This window comes from Battus philenor, unplaced genomic scaffold (assembly GCF_028537555.1).
Source record: "Battus philenor isolate CCGP_79_NKW_IND1 unplaced genomic scaffold, ilBatPhil1.0.hap1 SCAF_3, whole genome shotgun sequence".
In the NCBI taxonomy this organism is placed as follows: domain Eukaryota; kingdom Metazoa; phylum Arthropoda; class Insecta; order Lepidoptera; family Papilionidae; genus Battus; species Battus philenor.
The window spans coordinates 3,017,650-3,040,245 of NW_027181693.1; the positions used below are offsets into that span (position 1 = coordinate 3,017,650).

The following is a 22,596-nucleotide window of genomic DNA, read 5'->3' on the forward strand; positions in this document are numbered from 1 at the left end:
ATGGAATGTAGGTATAACAAAATAATTGAAATAAGTAAACATTGCAGAAAACTGTTAAAAAGTTTCACACAAATGCGGTGCTACGCCAGATTTTACAATTTAAAACCTTATTGATAGAACGTATTACTTTTAAGTACGCGAAATAAAAAAGTCAATGTGATGTACAAGAAATCCATTGCAAAACAACCAACACTAGGCAGCTGGTTTTAGTACATACGGGTGTATGGTATGGCCTTGTGATCTCCAAACACGTGCAAACAGCATTAAACAACTCCATTGATTGAAACAGATTGACATTACAGTAATTGTAAATGACGAATCGATCGCACCGTCCTTTCGGTAAAAGCATGTAGATTGTCTTGATTGCCACAAAAGCTTTTTTTGTCTTATTGCGACGATTTAAAAGAGGGCAATGACAAAGTTAATAAGACTCGATGTTTCGATGCCTTGCGAGATGGATTTTTTTAATATAATTGACCGTTATTGAATTTTTTATGTATTTACATGTCTGTATGTCGGACGTTTTACGTAGTTTATTAATTGATATATTCTATATAAATGCTATCACTAGATGGCTGACGACATAGTTAAGGTTGGGAAGTCGCTGAATAGGTCATCGTGGCAAGCTTTGCAGCGGGCGACTATGTTCTGTCCACTTAGTGGAAGATAAAAACACGCTCATGAAAAAAAAATCAAAAATCTCTCCGCTCACGGTTGCGAAAATTTTTGCCCCAACTACCGAAGGTTAAACAAGCGATGTGCCCCGGACTCTACCATTTCAGACGAGAAATTCTTCGAACTACATCGGTAACACTAATATTATACATGTGAACATAATTTATTACAATATGTTGAAGCCGCTTAAACTGAATCGCGATTTTAATATAATTAAAATATAATATTAATGCACAGTACACGCCAGTGATGATTTGAAACATTCGTAATGTAATCTAATAAATATATAAAATTCTCGTGTCACGGTGTTCGAACTTGAACTCCTCCGAAACGGCTTGACCGATTTTTACCAAATTTTACATGCGTATTCAATATGTCTGAGAATCGGCTACTATCTATTTTCCATACCCCTAAGTGATAAGGGTGGTCTACCCCTAAATTTTAATTTTAATTTTTTAGACAATTTTTTTGGTTTTTATTTTATTATGATACAGCATACAAAAATACATACAAACCTAAATTTTCACCCCTCTACAATCAACCCTTATCTTACATTTGCTAATTAAAAACTTTAATTTGTTTTGCAAAACAACGTTTGCGGGATCAGCTAGTTACTCAATAAAAATAGCAAATAAAGACAACAACTTGTAATTTATTTCTATTTATTTAAACAAACGGTCGCCTAAGGTTTGGGCGTAATTGATTGAAAAGTGCTACAACATATATTACACGTTTATTTTCTTAGTTTTAAAACTAAAATTAAAAGTATATTATTAAATAAATTTTATAATAGCGTTGAAGAGTTTTTAGCTGATCGAAATGTGTGGTATTTGGTTTGTTGACTCATTTATATGGTTGATATTATAATGTACACATCAAAAATTGTTAATATTCTTTTAAATTGAGCAAATGCTGCAGATCAGCATTCAAAGCTCATGGTAGGTTACTACTTATAATGTTAAAATAATTCACGATTAAAAAATGCGTGTTAATGCATATTTGTATAAAGTATTTAAATAAAATTAAATGTAAAATTTATTAGTTCTAAATGTGACATAAATTACGCTTTCCGACTAAGAAAGTGAAATACCTCGACCGAATGAGGTAATATCGATTATAAACTAACGCCATTCACCCGGGCGCGCTCGCTTTCGTACGAGGTGAGGGAACCAGTATCCGTCGCACTTTCAATACGACAGACCTAACTCAACTATTTTTATATATACATAAACCATAAATTTACGTGTCCTCATAATTAATAAATCGTAATGTATTATTATAACATATTTTTAATTGTCTTACAATTAAATAAATGACTTATCGAATTTGAAATAACCTGACCTTATAAATACGCCGATGTTTATAAAAAAAAATATATGAAGAGATACAAAAATGTACACAATTTTTCCTCTCATAACGGCAACATAAAAAATATTTATATATAAAATATTCTTAAACATTAATAATATGTAAACACCAAATTCATACTAATCAGTCAGTAATTAAAGCTATAAATAAATAAATACAATGTATACATATAGATTTAATTAATTACCTGTAAATATATAACCTGCAATTTGAATTTAAATAATCTAGAAGAATTAAACAGTAGATCCAGTTACATAATCACACTGATAAATATAAGTATCAATATATAATAACCTATTATTGTCCACTTATATAAATGCAAATGAATCAAATTATGTTTTGTACTCTTTATATTGCATGCAAGTTATTTAGTCAAAAACTTATTTTAAAACTATAATAATTAAACTATTATAATTATGCTGTTTATTTAATAAATTCATTGCATTTTATAATTTAGATATTTCACAACTAGGTTCTTCAATTATTAATTCAGTAATCATATTTGACAATTTGATGCAATCCAAGAAAATGCACTTCAATATAAGAATATAATTACAAATAATTTATTATGTGTAGTGCAATAAAAACATAATTGCCATTTTAATATTTAAAACTGAAGTAGTCTGTACCAACTATTCTATATATAAATTCTCCCAAATATATACCAATATCATGGTACAAAGGAGCAACTATATACTCTAGTCATCTGCAAATACCGGTCATAAGTTAACAGCTAGTCTAACAGGTGAAATGTTTAAATTTAAGAAAAAACAGAATATAAATTTCAAACTAATAACATATAACTTGACAGAGCAAAACAAAAAAAAATGTTATCTGTTTAATAATATGCATATATTATCTAATAAATGTTGTAATTGTATTACATACCTTTAAAAACTCAGCAAAATGCGGTAAACTTCATAACTTTTACTTTCAGACGATTGTGATTTGTGATTTCAAGTAATTTTGTTTTTACTAAGTAATTAGAGTGTTCGCACTAGATCTTAAAGTAATTACGACTAATGCGGCGCTAGCGAGGCTGAGGACACCGAGGATAACGCATGCACTGTACTCGTTCTGTACTAAATTTACAATTAACTCTAAATTATTTGATACTACTTCGCTCAACGCTGCATTAAATATTAATTCGTTTCCGCAGCAAGAAGTCATCACAATTTATGCAATAACATTAATGTGAAACATTAAAACAAAACTAACATTTAATTAAAAATATTATCTAGTAAAAATAATAAAGTATAAATTTGACCTAAATAATATGTTATCGGCATGTAAACACCTGAGAATGACAAAAATTTGCTAATGACATATAAAAAATGTTGCAATGCGCAAACAATTGTTTTTCCCAGATTTTATGGTAAATAATACATAAAAATGACGTTTTATTATAATGTACTTACCAACGGGATATTTGTCCTATTCATTTTTAAAGATAATTTTAACCAATGTTGATTTAATAATAATATACATAAATTTTTCTCCGTTCTAATTTTTTGACCAATTTGGAACAGAAAGTAGTTTAATAACATATCTATTATAAATTGTAACTAATGCAATAGTTAATTTTTAAAAGAATTTTAAGATTTTAGATTCCAGTTACATGTTTGTTGAAATTTTTGTAATAGAGGTAATGAAAGGAATATCGAATAGTTATATGGCAACATCGATGATTTAACTTTTTATTTTTCAGGCAAAAGCACTACAGGCATTCAGTGTAACTTTAAAATAAAAAAAATTTATTAACTATAAAGGCGTTAATTTCTACTTGATTTTTTCTGAAGAAAATTTGATACGTGTGCCGATATATATTTTCTGCAAACTCACGAACAGTATATAATTATATAATGGATAATAAATATATAAATACTAAGAATAATTATCACTTACATAAATATATTATGTAATTGATAATGATTCTTAGTTACCAGGAAAAATTTTTTAGTTAACGTTTTCGTTAAGGAGTGTCTTATTCGGCAAATTATAAGTAAAGCTTTTTCATTATTTGTTAGACATTTTAAAAATTATCGATACATTTAGTAACTAGCCTAACAAAATGCATTATCAGTTTTTAAATAATCTTTCACCAAAAAAGGGAATCGTGTACATCTTTTTCATTAATGGGAAGTCAAAGAAAACACTTTGATACAATCACCGCTTATATATTTACATGAATAATACATATGACAAGGAATTAGTAAAATTACTTAATTTAATGCTTAGTTAAATAATACTAAAATAGCAGTGCACATAATAAATTGTAATATATTTGTTTTTATTTATACAATTATTAAGATATAAATAAATAAACACTGGAAATGTAAGTCAGATTTTATCACCACCCCACACCAGCATAATTCAAACAGTACAACCAACTCTACTTTTCATACGATTTTTAAATAATGCAGTTTGCAATACACTTTTTCCATGCGAATTTTTTTATTCTAGCAAAAATCTCTAAAAAAAACTTTATATTAATGTGCATTAAAATGTCAAAGTAATTTTAAATTTTGTTTAGTTAAAAAATTAGTCAAACAATTTCATAAACAAAAAACAGTCAGTCATTGTAAACTTTATATAAAAAAACAACTCTGTTGTGATCTAGCATCGGACTTATCTTACCTTATCTAAGCTAGTATCAAAATAGCAATGAATAGTGGCAAAATTGATCTTTATTCCTAATTTCCACTATATTCATATTTTTATGTACTTATGGATAGAATTTTTCCACTAATTTTCATTATTTTATAATTAAATTTAATACATGTGTAATATTAATCTTACTAATATTTTTTTAGCAAGATCTTTTATGACAAATACTAAGTTTTTTCGAACTTGTTGAATATATCCTGAAATTTATCATGTCTCAAGTATATTTCTTCGCACACTTTAGTTAGAAAAGTATTAACCGTGTAAAAAGAGTTGGGTGTATTAACCACTCATTAATATTGAGATAAACAAAATAATATTAATAAATATTTGAAGTACTTTAATATTCCATAATATTAAAGTACTTCAAATATTTTAACATTTCATATTTCCTATTTACCTTCTCAAGTTAACATAGAAAATAATTTTTAGTTAAAAAAAAACTCAGGTATGTGAATGGACCTGTGAAATGGTTGACCTATTAATCCAAGACGTTATACAAGTGTACTCATTATGAATAGTTACAACTCAGAAAGTTTTCCTTTTGATAACCTATCTATTGTCATCAATATGTTAGCTGATAGACGCTAAGGTGTCTGCTCTTACTGCACACATCCAGCAAATACCTAACTCAATGAATTGCATTATTTATTACATTATTATTATATTACATTTTGCATTATTTATTACATGAATAAATAAAAATGGAAATATCCAATCTCTGTACATGATATGCGGTTTTTTTTAATGTATTGTCAATTTAATTAAAAGTGTCATTATTTATATTTATCACATATTTTTCTACGTCAACAACAAAGGATCTTGCAAATAATGATTCTTCATCTTATGTATCAAAACAATCTTTTTTAATGTATCCATGAACGCATTTATACTTTTAAGGCTTTCATTTTTTCTTTTAAATGCACCATTCCTTAATAACGCCAAAGCTAATTCTATTTGATGTGTCACTACAAGGACTTAATTTATTAAATGCCTCAAAATACATTTAAATTTTATCTTAAAGACAAAACGTCAGACAGCATTTTTTAACCTAACATATATTCACAGTGATTTAGACACAATTACATGTTAACATAAAAGAAATTATAAGTGCATACTAATAAACAATATTTAAGGTATTTTGTGAAATATTCAATATAAGATAATTTAAATTTATGTCTATTAACTTGACAATGTCAAAGCCTTATTTTTGGTACAATAGAGATAGGTGAACCACTGATTGGCTTCTTTGGGCTTAACTTATTTGGAGAATTAATTACCACATCAAGAGCTTTTCTCAAAATTTGTTGCTCACTTCTTTTGTATTCTTCAGTTATTTGAGATAAATCCAGATCTGCATCCAGAACTAGCACCTGGAAATTTAAAAAATAAAATTTATGTCCATGTAAATATCTATCCGGCCAAATCACAGAATCATTAAGTAAAAGATTTTACGACAAGAATATATTTGTATGAATCGCCTATTATTATTTATCTGCAAGTATTAAGCATAGCTGGTAGACACAAGTGAGAGTGTGTAGGCCCCCATCTAACTGGACCATAGTGTGGACCCATCATTAAGGTAGCAGTAAGTGACGGGCAGTGTAAGACTGGTCATCTCTGCAGGAGGCCAATGCCTTGTAATGGGCGTCTGTCGGCTAATATAAAGATGATGATGATTAAGCATCTGCATGTATGAAATACCCTTCCTCTTAATAAATCATTGGGATCGCTGAATCAACTAATAATACATCATACATTAACCCCTCTTGCTGTCTCTCTTGCACAGACTACCACATGCAGACCTGTGTGGATTCACTCACCCATGAGTTTTACTATGCAAAATGTAAGGTATAGAAGATACCTGTACATGAATAAGTAATGAATGATATAAATGATAAATGTATGTATAGAAGTCGAATGAAGCAAAAGAAACAAATAACAAAGAAGCATAAGAACAAGCCAGAAGAGAAGCAACAATCAACTAGCAATATTGAATACAGTGTTTCTTATACATTCAAATAATAAACTTAGCTTAAAATAATAAACTTTTACCCAATGACCTATTTCCTACAGTAAAGCAGCTGCAGGTGGTACTAAGCATCCGCTATATGAATCAAGAATATATTAAACACTAAACAACTGATATGCCATTCTCAAGCAAATAAGCAATGGCAATATGGGTGTTGGAGATATGATCCAAATCATATTCTGCAACAGAAGTTTGTCCTTTTGTCAGACACTGTCTTTTGGTGTTTGCCTATTATGCAATAATGTTTTAGAGTACCTTTTATTCAAACAAAAGGTATACACTGTTAGTAACATAATGTAATAACTAGCATAATAATGTATATAGCATAATATAAAACATTTATGAGTTTCCAGTCTTGTAAATTACTCTAAATGGCTTAGTTTTAAATTAATTTTATGTTGAGTATATGTAATATACATTTGGTCAGTACCAAAATAATTAAAATATGTTGGTGACAGGTTACTGATTTGATTATGGTTAAAAGATAAGAAAGAAACTTTCTCTAAAAGTTTTAACAAAATTTAGAAGAAAAAGAAAAGAACAAAAAGGAAGAGAAAAAATGTGGTTCAATCAAACTCTTTTTGAGTAATGTGTTTAGTACGGTTCAGTTTTATCAGTAGAATTTAGGCCATAAGTGATAAATAGAAAATTTGGCATGAAAACTTATTTGCTTGCTACAGATGTGAATTAAATAATAGTAGAATAATAATTTCCTACTTGCTGCATGGTCTGCATTGCTTTTTGTCAGTGAAATTTCTAAAAATACGTTTTTAGTCATTTTTAAATACAAAAAAAAATATTTTATACTTCTAGGAGGAAAAAAGCATCCATGCCAGCATAAACACTCCTTAAAGCTTCTCATGTGATAAAATTTCATATATTTATTATTAGCCATAGATATATTTGTTATTAGCCAATAGTAACATTGCTACCAAATTTCAAGTCTACGCCTTATTGTTACAGAGATTATACAGTTACAAGTCAGCACAGGAAATATCTTATTCATATATACATATAGATTATAAGAATATAATTTATTTTTGAAAAAAACCTCGGAATATTTAAGATAAACTAAGCCTTTTGTGCTAGCAGAGACTCCACCATCAGTATCTTTTTATTTATCTATTCATAACTTAGATTACTAGTATGATTTCATAGCCGACAAACAACTTAATGTAGATAAGCATCACATTGACTGAATTATCTTACCTTTTTTTATTATGTTATACTAAATTGACAAAAACAAAACATTTCAGTTATGCTAATTGTGATCTAATTGTGATTGTAAATACTCTTAATATAACACTGATAATAAATTGTATCTACTATGGTCACACTTTAAAAATTACAAAGCTGCATTTAAGAACAAATATAAATTAATTAAACTCACAGGTGCAGGACATTCAGCAAATGTTCTGTTGATCAACCAATCTTCATGTAGCTTATGTAGTGCCTCTATGTAAGACAATGGAACACACTGCTCCTCTGATCTAGCCCGTTTCTTTATTCTCTCATGTACTATACTGGGAGTAGTTTTCAAATACACTGGAATATTGGAAAGCTTTCTCATAATCTACTTAAATTTTTATTTACTATATGTATGAAAATCATGTTTGGATAAAATAAACTAAAAACTTATAACTATATATGTATACTTACTATAAAGCAATGTCAAGTCTTAACCCTTTCCACTCCAATGTCGAGTGATCTCTCGACACTGATTTTGTTCCACAAGCTCCACTGTCGAGTGATACTCGACATGGTGTAATACTTTTTTGCGGGAAATTTTAAAACAGAAAAGATTTTTGTTGCTAAAATGTTTGAATCATGAATGAATGAAACATATTCTAGAATCGCAAGATACTATAATTCAATTAAATTTTATCGATGCTACATAACAGCCTTGGAGTGGAAAGGCTTAACAGAGTAAATGCTACACCACTGATATATATTCTATTACAATATACCATAGTAGTCACACAACAGTTGACATAAAGTACACATGTAAACATGTTTGTACAGATTTCGTAAGTGTAGTGATAGGTATTATTATGTATTTTATTATTGTGCAATAGTTTAAATCATAATACAACATAAAATGTAATGTGACTTTTTCATATGAGTTGTCACGAGATTCATATTTTATTGTAATATACTATAAATACTGACCTATAAGATCGGCTTCAATAGGAATCTGTTGGTGGATAAATCTGAACCACTCATCAAGGACCGCAAATTGAGCAGGATGTAAAGTGCCGGTCCTCATCATTTGTTCTACAAAGCAATACCGAGCGCTATATATAGAACGTTCCATTAACTTAACAGGCGTAGATGTCGTCCTACGATGCATTTCCAACATGGTTAAAGAGACATAAGCTTGAAAAGTCATTGCCCACTTGGCTGGTTCTTTGTACATAAGATCCTGAAAAATTTATAAATATTCAAAATACTTTGATAAAATTACATATATCTCTAAACACATACAATTATAGTAAATTTACCAGTAGATTCCATCCTCGAAGATTTCGCCATTCTTCCACAGGTTCCGTTAACAAGGTGATGTCTTCAAACTGTCGAAAATGTTCTAGGAATGTAGTTTTGCCGCTTCCAATATTACCTTCTACGAATACAGTAAAAGGTTTCGCTGTGGGTATACTCATTTTGTGAATTAGTCGGCAAACTAAAACAAATATTAAAAATAAAATGTAAAAGCGATGTTTCACGCTGTCCACCGGTTCCCGCGTAAAGCAATCAAGTGATGTAAACGACAGACATTCCAAAAATAACGAATTAACGCGGCAAACATAACCTGTCAGATAAACAAAATATTACCTTCAAAAAGTGTTCCACACAATTTTTGGCGCAACATAATGCATTTTTTAATTAGCATTAATTACTAAAAATAAATAAATAAGTAAAATATTAGATATTTAACTAAGGAAATACTTTATAGAACAAAATATGAAATATTCAAAATGTCACAACAAAAGAAGACAGATAAAATATATTTATTTTAATCGTGTTTAGTGTTTATTGTTAAGCGGATATTGTCATTACTTACACTTATCTAAAATGAATTTTATTTGAATCAACATACTAACAAAAGATTAATTTAAGGATAAGCGATTTTGATTTGATTCTGTGAATATTATTTTAATTAAGCCAAATGGTACATTTTTCTTCAGATTAAAAGGTAGGATTCGATATTGAGACTGAGGTAAAATTAAAGTATCTAAATTGTTTTTTACTTATTGTAAAAGAGTTCAGCCCAAGTTTACTTATTATATATATATAACGCTTATACAACAATTTATGTTTTATTACAGAAATAAAAACTTAAATTAGACAAACTGTTCTAATAGTAAATGTCTTAAATCGCATTAAATTAATTGGATGGACTATTGTGATGAAAGTTAATTTTGTAAAATTTCGACTAAACAGTAAGCAGTCTCTTTAACGGAAATAATACCCTTATTATTCATAAAGAGAATGATTGTTTTAATTTTAAGCAGCAGAACTGTAAGGATGCTTAAGTGAACACTGCGCAACGACTGGGCTCGAAGGCCACGACTATATTTTTGTTCTTGGGCATACAAAATACGTTCTGATTCTGTAATGCTGGTGAGGATCAAACCATGGCTTGAAAAGTTTTATATTACACATTACAATGAATATATAGTTCTTCACGTTTATTGTTGAATGCTTCACGATTTATTTTTAATAACCTTTTTTAGGTTAAAATAGGTGATTATTTTTTTTGTTTAGTTACGAATTATTTGCAGCAACAGGGAACATTAATGTTAGGGATAAAAGTTCTACTTAAAAGATATATTTTTTTTGGTTTATTTTTTCTTATAGATACAGTGAGGTGATCAGTGTTAATATTTATTCTTTAGTCATGGTAACACATCCACTATCAACTAGCGCGAAAAATGAATTGACCAATAATATGAACCCACGAAATCCATTGACTACTCCAGAATTTTTTGGTTGTGATTCCACTACAAAAGATTGACGTGTTTCTCATTATTTCATAGTTATTGGTACCGGCGTTAACAATCTAATAGGACACGTAATTCTTTATTGATAATCTTATTAGTATTAAATTAGCGATAATGTTACACAGCTACGCATTAGGTATGTTTCCAAAATATATTTAAGTGTGAAATCTTGCTTCACACTAATAAGTAATTAAGTTTTTGTTGATATTACCGGCTTTTGCAATGATTTTACGTTATGTTACAGGTATTTTATTCCTTGTCGTCGGATCGTACGCTCTGTACGATTCATCTTCGGATGTCATAGAACTTACACCCAGTAATTTTGAAAGACTTGTAATAAAATCAGATGAAGTATGGATTGTGGAGTTTTATGCCCCGTGGTGTGGGCATTGCAAAAACCTTGTGCCTGAATACAAAAAAGCTGCACGTGCATTAAAGGTAACATGATTTAATTTACCCTCTATTCCATCTTATGCGTTTTAACTCGCTCAATTTTTTTCATCGGTTGTTGTACATACTTATAAATAATTTGTAAACTAGCCCCGGGGTCGGCAACCTTGTCATCCGAACGACCCAAATGCAAAAATACGTAATTGGAATCTATTCAAAGACCCATATTTTAAATTAAAAGGTTTTAAGTATATCTTTGTTAGACCTTACTAAATGTTATTTGTTTGTTTAAGTCTTTGAGATACTTTAAATTTTTACGCGTCTTAGAAATACCTATTTTGAAATACCCATAAAGCTCTTTTTTTTATAAATATAGTTTTTTTCTAGGAAGCTGATGGTTTCTAATTTTCTCTTATTGAACCAGCTCCTAGTTTCGAGTTAATTTCCACTTAATTTTTCTAGCCCAATCATAACATTTTGTGAAAGCTGTGAAAGTATTCAAAGGGAAAACTTGGCTCACAAACCATATTTTGCTAATCCTTGAACTAAGCAACTGTGAACACTTAATATTTTGATATTAACAGGGCATTATCAAAGTTGGTGGTGTGGATGCAGATCAACACAAAGATCTGGCACAGAAATATGGAGTCACAGGGTTCCCCACCATCAAAGTGTTTACAGGTAGTAAGCATTCACCATACCAGGGACAGAGAACCGCAGAAGCATTTGTAGAGGCAGGTCTTAAGGCAGCTAAAGACAAGGCTTATGAAAACTTAGGAAAGAAGGCTGGTGGATCCTCTTCTGATAAGGTAAATATTAAATTTAATTACATAGGAATTTACATAAATTAATATCAAGCTGAATGCTGGTGAAAGGTCTATTGGCTAACTAAATAAAATAGCAAGAATTTTTTAACAAGAATTCATTCCCAATTTGTTGGAATTGCATGTAGCAGCATGACCCTGGCTTCCCACAGAGCCCCCGAGCTTTGCTTCCTTTAAAGACATTTAAGGGTGCAAATGGCACTTAGACAGCATTGTAAGTCAGGTAAAAAGAATTGTGACCTCTTTAAGTCACACTTCAAGCCAATATAGTAAGAATTTTTCTCATGATTGTCAAAATATTCTTTCATGTTAACTCTTCTCTTGAAATGTATTTGTTGATATACTTTGTGAGCATAATATATATATATACACATACATACATTAAAGTTCCTGGCAATGTGGGATGCATTCAATAATGTATCTAACATTGATACATGTAATTTTTTAACTATTCCTGTGAGGGGTTTTTTTTTAATTGGTGTGAATATTATTTTGATGTTAAAAAAATCTTTCAAGTAAAGAACAAAAAACAAAAATAATAGAATAAATGTTTTGCAAATTTAGTCATAAAGAACATCACAGTTTGTATAATATTCATTTATTTTTGATGATAATAAGTATAAATATACATAGCACAAGTTTTTCAAATAATTTTATGGAATAGCCACAGTCCAACCAAGCATTTGGCTTATAGGCTTGACTTTGATTTATGGGAAATAATGCCTGCTACATCTTTTCATTTAAAATTACTCTATAACATATATACCATTTGTCTCTCTACTAAGTTAAAATGAGATAGAACTTCTCAGCCTCAGGGCTTCAACATGGGGTGCCAGATTCACCACATTGTAAGGTGAGCAGCTGGATATGGTGGTTGTTTGACGACTCTCATAACAGGTTTATAGAATTCTCCTTGCAATATATTGACCGTCACTGATCATACTGAGCCAATTAATGAACATACCTTGGATTTTGCATTTCTGAAATGAACTAATTTAAAGTTAGCATAGTCGAGTAACATATCCAGTAGACCATTGAAGCTGCCTCTCATAATTTTATAACTTATTGATAACTTGAGATATATACATCTATATGTTCATTCCTTGATTATAATAAAAGATTATTCTTAATAACTACAATTTTAACAATAGTGGTGGTTAAGAAGTGATGTATACGGCCATAAAATTCCATGGAAACCGGTGAAAGAAATATTGTTTTTGGAGCAACTTGATCCACCTAAAATGACATCATCTATGACAAAGAAAAGAAGTAAACTCAATCTGCTGGAATTGAATTTGTTCCGTGGGAAAGTGTTTGATGTTGATCAACCAAGAATAATAAAACTTAAATATAAATCAAATTAAAATTAAATAAATTTTATAGATTATATTTTTATTTTATGCTTCTAACTTTGCTATTACAAAGAAACATGTTGTTATACCTAAATTCCTTGAGTAATTATTTAACTCTCTTTTTATTTTAAAAATATGATAACAAAATGTCTGAATATATTTTGAGTAACAGTACATAAGGTTCTCTAGAAGGGAGGGTTTACTTAGTAAGAGCTGGGTTGTAATATCAGCCCCTAGTGAAAAATGTTCTCCAATCGTTTTAGACTGGTATTACATTCTGTCAATCTGTATTTAAGTAAATATTTATCTTTACATACATTTAAGATAAATTATCTTATGTAAGTGATGGATTCAGTGCAAAAAAAATTAATAATGGGACATTAACTTTTGTCTTATCTATATCAAAATGTAAACTGTGATTAGATTAAAGGAACTATGTTATTTAAATGATTACTTAATGATCTGCTAAAGTTGATTAAAACTATTTAGGACAAAAAGCCTTTTATATACTATTAAATGAAAAATGTAAAGTTTTTGAGACAATTACAAAAATTAACACTTATTGTGGAGAGATTACTTTTCTAGAGCCATACCATTTTCCAAATTCTAATACATATCCATAATTATTTAAGTTTGTGGAAGTTTTAGTGAGTACAGTTGCTAGGCTAAATGAGGTAATACACTACATGTCACTCTGTTCACAGAAAAGTGACGTAATTTAGATTTTTTAAATACCTTAAAATTAAAAGTATAACAGAAAAAAGTATTTTATTCTATTTAACAGATTAATATGATGTTCCATTAGAAAACTTTTAAATAGCTTTTACCGAAAAATTATATTTTTTAAATGTGTCACTTCTATCAATGGAGTTAAATATAAAAACAACTTGTTTTTTATCTCCACCATAAAGTTTGTTTGGATGTTTTGTACTACATAAAAAAACTTAAGTGACCAATTTAGCTTAACTAGGAATAAAAACTTAACTAATTATAATTAAATATAGCAATGATATTTATTAATATTATTAACTACTTGGTATCATTAATTGTGATCACTTGTGTCCTGCAAATTTCAAAGAAATAGATTGAGAAAAATAAAATAGAATTTTTCATTAAATATTTGTAAAAATTTTATATATAATATGGTTTTGTTATAACAAAGTTGTATTAAGAATATTGAATCAAACTTAACAAATCAACTAATACATTATGTTGAGAAACCACCCACACATTTACTTTTACTTAGCACCCACACATGACTTCTTTAATGTTGACCTTATTGGGGCCTTGTAGGTGTACCATACTTGGCAATATGTGGGTCTAGGCTCTAGAAAGTTCAAATTTTATCCATAGTTCTAGAACAGTATTATTTGATGAAACATTGTAATCACTAGGTCACAAGGTCAATGCTGTTATGAACTTTATTCACTTACATTAATAGTAAACATCGGTATTTTTTCGTAACTTTCATTTTAGCCATAGATTTCCAATAGGACCATTTGGAAGTGTCCTGTCTTCCAAATACCTTAACAGTCTGTCTTACCATCTCGAGTGTACGCTTACCAGACCATGGTCTCCACTTTAAAACCTTAAGGCCCCAGCAACCATCTGTTCAGCACACTGTTACCTGCCCATTACCACTTCAATCCATTAGACTTTGTCAAGACTGCATCTGAATATTTTATTTAGTATGTTATTCTAATAATTATTTCCTATTTTCAGTCAGATGTGATAACTCTTACTGACAGCAACTTCAAAGAGCTGGTACTTGATAGCGAGGATCTCTGGTTAGTAGAGTTCTATGCTCCATGGTGCGGTCACTGCAAGAATCTTGAGCCGCACTGGGCTAAAGCTGCAACAGAACTTAAAGGAAAGGTAGGATATTTCCTATATGTTACATATGGTACATCACATAAAATACTATATTTTTAAAAAAAAACTAACCTGGTGATGAAAGATTCATATATTTTTTGAAATATTGTACCACACTGAATAGAAATTGAATAGAAATTCTTTAAATCATGGTATGGTTATGTTATTTATATAGATTAAATTGACATTTTCAAATACCATAGCTTACTTGTTTAAAATATTAATTTGTATGCACAAAAAAATTCTTATATATTTTAATGATGATATAGCAAATATTTTTAAAGATTAATTTTATGTGTTTATAAATGCATGGTTTTAATAATTTTTGTTACTTGGCTACAATAAATGAACTTCTCATCTTAAGACAGTCATAATATGATTCCTGTACAATCTGATAAATTGTAATAATACAGGTGAATTTTTTCTCTTCATTTAAATTGTTACTTACCTCTTGTTTCTAAAATTATAGTATTTTCCCAACAGATATGCACTATACAAACATAACAAGAAATGACTTTAATTTGTATTTTATCTTTACGAACAGGTTAAATTGGGTGCTCTAGATGCAACAGTCCATCAAGCTATGGCCTCCCGTTACCAAGTTCAGGGGTATCCCACAATCAAACTGTTTCCTTCTGGGAAGAAGTCCAGCGACTCTGTTGAGGACTACAATGGTGGCAGAACCTCTAGTGATATTGTTGCTTATGCATTGGAAAAACTTGCAGAAAACATTGCTCCACCAGAAATTGTGCAGGTTAGATATCAACAATTTTTTTTATATGCCAATTTTGTTAAGATTCTGCAGAAATACCATCCAACAATAATCAATCTTAACCATGCACTATGCTTACACATTCTCATTAATGTTTTCACTTAAGCATGTAGCTTTAATAATGTGAAAATTAATTGACTTTCTTTTTTAAATAATCTCTGTGTGCAGACAATTACATTATGTACACAATGTCTTTATAATGTTAAATCTTTATAAATGCCACTTGGACAGCAGCAACAGTCCAGTCACAAGAAAAAAAATTCACACTTCATATTTTTTGCACTTCCTTTCCCATTTTAATCACACGATGAACAAAATGGTTTATAATTATCTTTGTAAAACGTAACAAAAAATAAAATGAAATGTGTATAACAGAGGTGGCCAACCTGGGGGTTGCATACCCCATGCAGCTCTTTGCGGCTCTCGATGAATGTACCTAAGTTCCTTGGCAATTTTGTGTTAAAATAAATATAATTGTTTCGTATTTATTTTAAAATTGATTATATTACAGACAACATATTTAAAAGATTCAGTACATTGTTGTAACAAATATAGAAATTTTGTTATGTTATTTTTGTTTTACTGCTTTAACTTTATGGTTTTGCCTCGGACTATCAAGGAGGTTGCCTACCCCTGATGTATGCTTATAGTGTTGCCAAGTATATGATTGAGCATGCTCGTAAAAATGTTATTGTATAACAAATTTTGAGGTTTTTAAATGGATTTATTTTATGTTGTGAACAAAATATTTCTTTATGAAAGAAAATTCACAAGTTTATTATTATAGATGTTATAGAATATACGTGTTCTAAACTACTCAAAGTTCAATACTCAGCATGTTTATTTTTACAATTGTTACACAATCGCTAATTTATTCTTTTATCATTAGATGCGTAATCTCTCTGTACACTTAATATTTCATTCATTGTCTTGTATACAGGTAGTAAATGAGGAGGTAATGAAGGCATGCAGTGAGAAGCCTCTGTGTGTGGTTTCCATCCTGCCCCACATCCTAGACTGCAATGCTGCCTGCCGCAACGAGTACATCTCTATACTCACTCGCCTTGGTGACAAGTATAAGAGTAAAATGTGGGGGTATGTAGAATTTTATGATTTTCTTGTTTTAAAAAATCTTCTAGCAGCAAATCATTGGCTATATCACCATATTTACTAAACAGAATGTGGTTTCTTGTGATGAACCTTATTAGAAGGCTTTATATCATCCAGAGAGTAATGTGAGGGTCATGCTCAGAGTTTCGCTGCTGGATCGTAACAGAAATAAGGTGATCCACAGAAGAAGGGTTATCAAATTAATTGTCTGAAGTGGCAAAGGGGCGGGGCATATCCCTTGTGCGACTAATGACCAATGTGGAAGGACGAGAGATTCTCGTGTGACTACGTACCAGTAAAGGCAGCGTGAGTAGGCACCCACTATGTCGACCTACGATATAGTTAATAAGGCGGGCCTGGCAATAAAGATCTTTGAACTTAAGTGTTTCCATGGGCATATGTCGGCTGATATGATTATCTTAAATTGTTATTTCATTACATTCTTTAATAGTTTGTAGATTAAATTGTTTTGTATTCATAAAAAAATATATTTTCAGATGGGTTTGGACGGAAGCAGGAGAACAGCCCGCATTGGAGGAGGCTCTCGAGTTAGGAGGCTTTGGTTACCCGGCCATGTCTGTTGTCAATGCTAAGAAATTGAAATTCTCCACTTTAAGGGGATCTTTCTCTGAAACCGGCATTAATGAATTCCTCAGGTAAGAAATAGTTTACAATAATTATGTTGTAGTTGTAGTTATAATTAGTTATACTTTTATTCATAAGCTAAGTTTATGAATTCATATATTAAATCTAAGTTATAAAACTTTAAAATAATTAAAAGAAAGTTTTTGACTTTTACTTTTAATGATATATACATTTAACCAAATATTTAAGTAACTAACATAGGATTGACTAGTTGAAGTGGCAATAGGAAAACCTCGAGGATGGTGAGGCCTTAAGTTCGACAGTGGAAACCACTGATAGGCAGGTGCAGCATAAAATTTACACCTACAATGTGGACAGGCAACTTTGTTAAGAGTGGATGCAAGCCATTCCAAACTAAACACCCCGTTGGAAATCTAAGAAAAGTCCTTATGTTCATCAGTCAGTTCTAAATGATGTTGGTGATATACATTTTGAATGAATGATTTTAAGAACTAATTTTACACCTACAGCAGGGGCTCCTGTCAGTCATTTGGTTTTTTTATTTCAATAAGGTATACTTACCAGTGTCTAAAAAAAAACAATAGCAACATTGATGTCAGCCGATAAAAGCACACTGCAGAACAAAGGCCTTATCCAAAGGTCACTATAATGACCGATCCAGCTTTACCTGCATCCATTGACTTCTCACAATCTTATGTGTTTATGAAAGAGGATTAATAAACAAATATTTAACAGGGACCTTTCCTTCGGCCGCGGTCAAACTGCTCCAGTCAAGGGGGCAGAAATGCCGAAAATCAGCAACACTGAGCCATGGGACGGTAAGGATGGTGAACTGCCTCCAGAGGAGGACATTGACCTCTCTGACATTGATTTGGAAAAGGACGAGTTATAAGTGAGTGTAAGCTTTAAGACTGCCAAATAAGTGTCACTTATATTTATCTCAAGATCTTGATGTTGTCTTAGGTTAAGTCACACAAAACATCACCATATACATTTTAAATAGTCCATTTATATGATTAAGTCTATGGACTGCTCAATAATGTTTTCTTTTTTTCCTGAAATTTTTACATATCTTTATTAAATACTGTTATATTGGTTTACTAATTTACTAAAAACCTATTATATTTCTTTTAAAAATTTGCTTAAAACGCTTGTATATGCATTTAAATATTTTCCATCATTTTGAAATCATTTATCTTTTCAAGACTTAATGATTAATACTGTTATATTACCCCATTGTACAATTAATAACATATCTAGTTTAATAATAAATGGAAGAGAGAAATCTTGTACTTATTTCTAATTACATTTATTTTTCTAAAAATATAGAAATAAAAGTCTGCTGTAATAATATGACAGAATGTAGTTTAGGATGTTTATAACCATTTTCTATTAATCTATAATATTATAGCCAGTGGTCTCAATAATATAATTTATTTCGTAATTATATAAGGAAATTGCTAATTGTGTATAGACTGCCTTTCTTCCAATGTGTAGTTGAAATTTTTGAATATGTGCTGCCATGTTTTCATGACTAATTTAAAGTCTAATAAATTTTTACTACAAACCTTGTCTTTCTTTACTTAACCTTTGTTTTACTGCTTCCAATTGGTCCTATCCATGGGAAGGCCTAAGTTCAGGAATGGACATCTTACAGTTGAAATGACAGTGACTTATATTCCTTCTAAGAAAAACTATTACCCAGCTATAGAGAAAATTTGGCAAATTTCAAACAAAGTTACCTGGGTCCTTCACAGAAACAAGATAACCAATAAGGTTTATGGGTAGTAAATACAACTTAACCCTTGTCTTATCCCTAAAAGGCAATGTATCATGCACATGCAGATACCTCCTATAAACCAAAAGTAATAGTTATCTTTAACAGGAGGGGGTAGATATTTCTTTCATTTACAATTTTATAATGAAAATATTTATTATTAATTTTATTATCTAAGGAAAGGTATGAATTTGGATTACTTAACCCTAAAATAAAAAAATTAAAATCAATCAATATGCAATTTCATACTGTCATTAATTGTATAAGTAAACTTTGGATTGTGTAATAATAGTAAAAAAATAAAACAGGTTTACAATTAATTATATTTGAGCATTATTATATTACCTAAAATGATTAAATAGATAATCATTTACCATAAAATAGGATATGAGAAAGTATATAGTAACAAACATGCTTTGAGTATATCAATGTCATCATAATACTGATCAAATAAAACAAAATATGCATATAAAGTCACTGACATGAAAGTTCTTAAGGATTCTCTTAATTTAAAAAAAATAAAGTTACAACTAATTCAGATCAAATTACAAATGTGTACATCCCACTCACTGGCATCAGTTTTAAATATTAAATAAATATAAGTCTTAAATTGTTCCTGCAATACAATAAGACAATCATTGAGGTGGTAATAGATAAATAAATGTTGATAAAGTTTTTATGGCTGCCTAATATAATAAAATTACAGATGTAATAATTTCTATGGTAATTTAGATGAAAAATAGTGTATTTATAAAAATGCCCAGATATAGAATTGCTTTTTGATAAGAGCCATATAGAATATACATTCAATTACAATTTCGTAAAATATATATACATAAATTCATTAAACAAAATTGATGTAATTAATTCACAACACCACCTTGAATTACCTTGTAATAATTACAAATAATGAATTTTAGATAGTAAATAGCAATTTTTGTTCCATTTCTTATAATAATGAACAATAGTAAAGTTTTTGTTTATTATATAACTTCCAGCACAGCTTAAAGAGCTCAATGGATACAATTAAATGACTTATTTACAGCCTCTTGCCACATATTAAACATCAGCATGGTCATATGAGAAAGGTTATCAAGAAAGTCATACAAAGGAGTGACATTGCATGGACACCACCAAGTCTAAATTTGACACCTGATTTATTTTATAGAAACTTTTCAACAGCAAAGTGTATTAAAGATCTAAGAATTAAAGCAAAACCTTTGAGAAGAAATGGTAGTGGTTCCATTAGCTTATAACAGATAATTTTTAAACACCTTGTGACAATGTAATTCATGAAAAAAAATGTACATTCTTTGCTATGTTTCATAATATATATAGTAATTATAATATATCATGAATGAAAATGAGTTTTAAGTGAAAATGATTCTTTTGTACCTTTTACATATGGACTGTTTGAATTTTGATCATATTTAATACCTAATTTAATTATATATATTTGTATAGCCATTATAATAAATGGAAGCTCTTTTGTGTGTATAAATTATAACTCTACTCTTACCATAGATTATATAATAGTTGGTACAAATACTTAGCACAAATATCACTCTAAATGTAAAATAATACAAGTTTTTTAATATCTACTCTGTTATCATAAATAGGATATTCAAGTGCATATTTTACTTTAAGTGTTGGCAAGTACCAGAAAGTACTAATGTTTTAATCATTCTGAGATGCAAACAGGAAATTAAGACAGATATCTATATACTGGATTGATGTAGGTTGCTTCAAAAAGTAGTTTATTTTGTTAATATATCCAAGAGTGACTTTTGCTACCTTCTTGTAGTCTTGTGTGGTCTGCAGATTGAACCTAGTGGCACTGCTCATTTTATATCAGGCTCTTAATGACACCAATTCCATAATTCCTTACTAAAAAATGAAACTAAGCAAATTTGCATTTAAATATCCAATATCTGGTCATTAGTCTGTGCAATACCTCCTTACCTGTATTGGTAATCATCATCAATCAGAACAAACATCCAATTATAAATTTATGGTAGTCTATATCTTACAAGTTATTACAAATTTAATAAAAACAGGCCTGGTAAATTATCAGTTGTAAAAGACAAAATTGTATAGATAATATGCTAAAAATCAGCACTATATTAAACAATTATCAATTAACATAAACAGATATGTAAAGGATATTCCAAACAGTCGAGACGTCTTTAAGCGACACTGGTTAACCCAATCATATCATACTTCTTGTTCTTTTGACAAATCACTGGATAACAAATAGAAAAATAATATAAACCGGCGACGGCTAAGATGAAAGATACAACTAACGTGACAATACCCCAAGCGGACAATCCTAAACCTCTTCGAGTAGCGCTCTGGCCCGCAATTCCAGGAGAGGTGCCAGCATAAGTCTTAGATTGCGGATCCTTATAACCCCTGCTCCCGTATTTGCCGCCGTAACCTCCTCTTCCAAATCCTTTTAACGCGTCGCATGGTATTAATTGATTTAAAACTAGAAATGAACACGGATGGACTTAGTTAAGTTTGATTAAATGCATATTTTGTGAATAAAATGTTACAAATACTCACTGAGTAAAGCAAGACTGAGGCCAATGAACTGCCTAATCATTTCGGTCGGTATTATTCCTTAATTTGGTTAATTATTGGCAGAAGCAATGTTATAAAACTGACGAAAAAAGTTTTCCAAACAAACAAACTTACAAACTTTCAAGAACTTATTTCACAGATTAAATAATAGTGTATAGTGCATAGATTAAATTGGCATCTACACGGTAACCGCAGGACAAAGTTAATATAATAATCTTTCAATAGCATTTTTGTGAGCAAGTTAAAAGGACAGACGATTTTAAAGAAAGCTAAAAATTTATTTAGATGTTTTAAGAGTAGCAAAAATAATATTTTATTTTTTATAAAAATTACCTAAAAGTTCATAATTCACGTCCAATGCTATTTTTGAATATTACAAATTATTAATCAAATTTTTAAACATTGTTTCTGTAAAGTGATAGGCATTCGCTTTTGTGTGGAAAACCTCTAAAAATTACTTTGATCACAGGTTCAGGATCAAGGTACTTACACAGGAACAATTACGATAAGAGCTAGAAAACGTGTTCGCATTGAGTAAAGGACAAATATGTCTGAATATGTGTTTCAGTG

At 29.8% G+C, this 22,596-nt stretch overlaps 3 protein-coding genes and 1 long non-coding RNA gene across 5 annotated transcripts in view; 1 reads left to right on the plus strand and 3 right to left on the minus strand.

The window, feature by feature from the left end:
• Positions 1-3,313, minus strand: part of LOC137926834 (solute carrier organic anion transporter family member 74D-like) — a 110,657-nt gene extending 107,344 nt beyond the window's left edge. The window contains exon 1 of the mRNA XM_068770549.1: positions 2,932-3,313. The gene's annotated coding sequence lies outside the window, so the exon portion shown is untranslated. The remainder of the gene's footprint in view (positions 1-2,931) is intronic.
• A 904-nt stretch (positions 3,314-4,217) lies between these two features.
• On the minus strand, positions 4,218-9,706 carry dnk (deoxynucleoside kinase). 2 transcript variants are annotated; one of them, XM_068770108.1, is made up of 5 exons: positions 9,572-9,706; positions 9,241-9,419; positions 8,909-9,161; positions 8,130-8,284; positions 4,218-6,080 (listed from the first exon to the last, which is right to left on the minus strand). In XM_068770108.1, the coding sequence occupies exons 1-5, from the start codon at positions 9,627-9,629 to the stop codon at positions 5,904-5,906; spliced, it is 822 nt and encodes a 273-aa protein (XP_068626209.1). In that variant the 5' UTR covers positions 9,630-9,706; the 3' UTR covers positions 4,218-5,903. The 2 variants fall into 2 exon arrangements, with proteins under 2 accessions (XP_068626209.1, XP_068626210.1); XM_068770109.1 differs by lacking the exon at positions 9,572-9,706 and having other exon boundaries at positions 9,241-9,489.
• A 1,025-nt stretch (positions 9,707-10,731) lies between these two features.
• CaBP1 (Protein disulfide-isomerase A6 homolog CaBP1) lies at positions 10,732-19,205 on the plus strand. The gene is made up of 8 exons (XM_068770107.1): positions 10,732-10,876; positions 10,985-11,178; positions 11,715-11,939; positions 15,029-15,181; positions 15,723-15,932; positions 16,891-17,045; positions 17,558-17,716; positions 18,402-19,205. Exons 1-8 carry the CDS (start codon positions 10,855-10,857, stop codon positions 18,556-18,558), a joined length of 1,275 nt encoding a protein of 424 aa, XP_068626208.1. The 5' UTR covers positions 10,732-10,854; the 3' UTR covers positions 18,559-19,205.
• A 543-nt stretch (positions 19,206-19,748) lies between these two features.
• On the minus strand, positions 19,749-22,157 carry LOC137926877 (uncharacterized). Its single transcript, XR_011107719.1, has 2 exons — positions 22,009-22,157; positions 19,749-21,931 (listed from the first exon to the last, which is right to left on the minus strand). It is a non-coding gene; the product is annotated as an uncharacterized lncRNA (long non-coding RNA).
• Between the last annotated feature and the right edge of the window lie 439 nt (positions 22,158-22,596).

Bases quoted from the DNA above. Each gene is read 5' to 3' on its own strand.
- CaBP1 (XM_068770107.1), top strand. From the start codon at position 10,855: ATGTTACACAGCTACGCATTAG. The intron at 15,182-15,722 runs GTAGGATATTTC...CTTTACGAACAG, and splicing joins CAACAGAACTTAAAGGAAAG to GTTAAATTGGGTGCTCTAGA. The intron at 15,933-16,890 runs GTTAGATATCAA...TCTTGTATACAG, and splicing joins CTCCACCAGAAATTGTGCAG to GTAGTAAATGAGGAGGTAAT.
- dnk (XM_068770108.1), bottom strand. From the start codon at position 9,629: ATGCTAATTAAAAAATGCATTATGTTGCGCCAAAAATTGTGTGGAACA. The intron at 9,420-9,571 runs GTAATATTTTGT...TATTTGTTTTAG, and splicing joins GTGTGGAACACTTTTTGAAG to TTTGCCGACTAATTCACAAA. The intron at 9,162-9,240 runs GTAAATTTACTA...TAAATTTTTCAG, and splicing joins TTCGAGGATGGAATCTACTG to GATCTTATGTACAAAGAACC.